We start from the raw sequence: 2,932 nt of genomic DNA on the forward strand, positions 1-2,932 counted from the left end.
TAATATTAAATAGATACATCAGGGAAGTTGACATTAAAGGCACCCTCCCTGGTTTTAGTCATATTCAAACATATAGGCATACACAAACACAGCACTCAAGATAATATTTTTAACTTGAGCATTTATTTTCAAAATCCAATAAAATTGACAATCACCTAAAGAACCGAGTGAGACAGAGTTTAACAATTTTTCATTTTCACCAGGGCAGGGTAGAACAACAAAAAAATGTTTTGGTAGTGCTTGTGAGATATTCTGGATGATTTCAAGACTTTCATGAGCCATGAGTGCCCACTGCATCCACCCCTCCTCTATAAAATCATGATTAGTGTGTGTCAAGATATATTTATTTCTATGTCTGCCAAGATCATCTAACTGTAATAACTGTCATGTAGCGAAAAGAGCATGTGTTTTGGATTTGAAATGAGCTGGATTTGAATCCTTACACTAACAGGCTATTCAGTCTTGTCTCTGAAGTAAACCCTTTTGGTTGTTGGTTGCCAGATCTTATCAGATATTATTCCTAGCATGCCATTCATTGTCATTTAAGAAGAAGGCTTAAAACATGATTGCATCATTTCTTCTGCCTATTCTACATGAACTTTCAGTGCCTCAATCTCTCCAACCACTACTTCAGAATTCATTTGTGATTAATACTGCCTACCTTGTCTACCTTCGAGGGTTGTTGAGAGAAACAAATGAGACTCGCTGGAGAAGAGTGAATGCCTCCAGGAAACATAATAGCAATTCAAACATTCAGTCCATAGGCTTGGGAGAGGATCAGCCACACAGAAGCTAGACAGAAAAGCAGTAATAAAAAGAACAGGCCAAAAAGACTTGAAGATTATGAATATGATATGACCTGAATTTTCTGCTCCCTATTATTAGTCAAAATTATGAAGAATTTGTCTCAGTTATAAATGTAGGTCCGAGTGGAGCGAGCGAGCTGAGTAGTTTTGTGATTGCGTCCCGGAGACCGGTAACGCTTGCAGCATGGCTGACCAACTGACTGAAGAGCAGATTGCAGAATTCAAAGAAGCTTTTTCACTATTTGACAAGGATGGTGATGGAACTATAACAACAAAGGAATTGGGAACGGTAATGCGGTCTCTTGGGCAGAATCCCACAGAAGCAGAGTTACAGGACATGATTAACGAAGTAGATGCTGATGGTAATGGCACAATTGACTTCCCGGAATTTCTGACAATGATGGCAAGAAAAATGAAAGATACAGACAGTGAAGAAGAAATTAGAGAAGCATTCCGTGTGTTTGATAAGTATGGTAATGGCTATATTAGTGCAGCAGAGCTCCGCCGTGTGATGACAAACCTTGGAGAGAAGTTAACAGATGAAGAGGTTGATGAAATGATCAGGGAAGCAGATATTGATGGTGATGGTCAAGTAAACTATGAAGAGTTTGTACAAATGATGACAGCAAAGTGAAGACATTGTAAAGAATGTGTTAAATTTCTTGTACAAAATTGTTTATTTGCCTTTTCTTTGTTTGTAACTTATCTGTAAAAGGTTTCCCCCTACTGTCAAAAAAAAATATGCCTGTATAGTAATTAGGACTTCATTCCTCCATGTTTTCTTCCCTTATCTTACTGACATTGTCCTGAAACCTTACTTTAGAAAATTGATCAAGTAACATGTTGCATGTGGCTTACTCTGGATATATCTAAGCCCTTCTGCACATCTAAACTTAGATGGAGTTGGTCAAATGAGGGAACATCTGGGTTATGCCTTTTTTTTTGAGTAGTTTTCTTTAGGAACTGTCAGCATGTTGTTGTTGAAGTGTGGAGTTGTAACTCTGCGTGGACTACGGACAGTCAACAATATGTACTTAAAAGTTGCACTATTGCAAAACGGGTGTTTTATCCAGGTACTTGTACACTATTTTTTTGTACTGCTGGTCCTATACCAGAAACATTTTCTTTTATTGTTAACTTGCTTTTTAAACTTTGTTTTAGCCACTTAAAGAAAATCTGCTTATGGCACAATTTGCCTCAAATCCATTCCAAGTTGTATATTTGTTTTCCAATAAAAAAATTACAATTTACCCCCCCCCCAAAAAATGTAAACACTGAGGAAGGACAAAAGTAGAAAAAAGTTAAGAAAGTATTCAAGATAGAAAAGCAGAGAAGAACAGCTGTCACAAAGTTGTACACTTAATTATTTTAAATGAACCTTAAGGAATATATGGATATAGTCATTCAGTAATCAGACAGTAAGGGATACAGTGTAGAGCTGAGGAGCATAGAGAGAAAACTGACAGAATGAATCAAGAGAAAAGAAGAATCTCTGGAATGCTTTCAACTTATATGAGTCAAAAAATGAATGTACATAGAATGAAAAAGTAACATTTCATTTAAAATATGTATTGTTATATATTTATAATTTACACGTAAAGCCTATTGAATTTGGGATTTATATGGGAAGATGAGCAATATTATAACCATGACTATTACACATGATTTGATTAAAAAATGATAGTTAAGCTTTGAAAGATATGCAAAATTTGTGTTATTTTATTTAGTCTTTATTAAACATTACAAATAGATATGAATAAAACATAATTTTTGCCATGTTAGAAAAATAAGTAAAATGTAGTCATTCTGCCAATGTTATAACTAATCCAGTTAAAGTGCATATATAAAATGATAGGCTCCAAAAGAAAAAATTGATAGGTGATAAACATTTCTGAGCCCAATTGTAATTTAACTGTAGTAAGTCAGTCCACAGTGGAAAGTAAAATAGGTTGTAACACTGATAAGAATATAAATAGAATTTTTCTTTATATGAATGAGTCAGGTAGTTGACTGTAATTAACATTAGGTTAGAGTAGATATATTCTGGATTTTCTGCACAGGTAACCGCTCTTTTTCCAATGTCTGGATTATTTTATGTCTCTTAATTAAGTTCATTTAGGAGTTAT

General features: G+C 34.7%; 1 protein-coding gene across 1 annotated transcript; it reads left to right on the forward strand.

The window, feature by feature from the left end:
• Nucleotides 1-928: 928 nt before the first annotated feature.
• On the forward strand, nt 929-2,059 carry LOC120879484 (calmodulin-1-like). The gene has a single exon (XM_040262499.1). It carries the CDS (start codon nt 991-993, stop codon nt 1,438-1,440), a length of 450 nt encoding a protein of 149 aa, XP_040118433.1. The 5' UTR covers nt 929-990; the 3' UTR covers nt 1,441-2,059.
• Nucleotides 2,060-2,932: the final 873 nt, after the last annotated feature.

Source organism: Oryx dammah, unplaced genomic scaffold, assembly GCF_014754425.2.
Source record: "Oryx dammah isolate SB20612 unplaced genomic scaffold, SCBI_Odam_1.1 HiC_scaffold_20, whole genome shotgun sequence".
NCBI classification, from domain to species: domain Eukaryota; kingdom Metazoa; phylum Chordata; class Mammalia; order Artiodactyla; family Bovidae; genus Oryx; species Oryx dammah.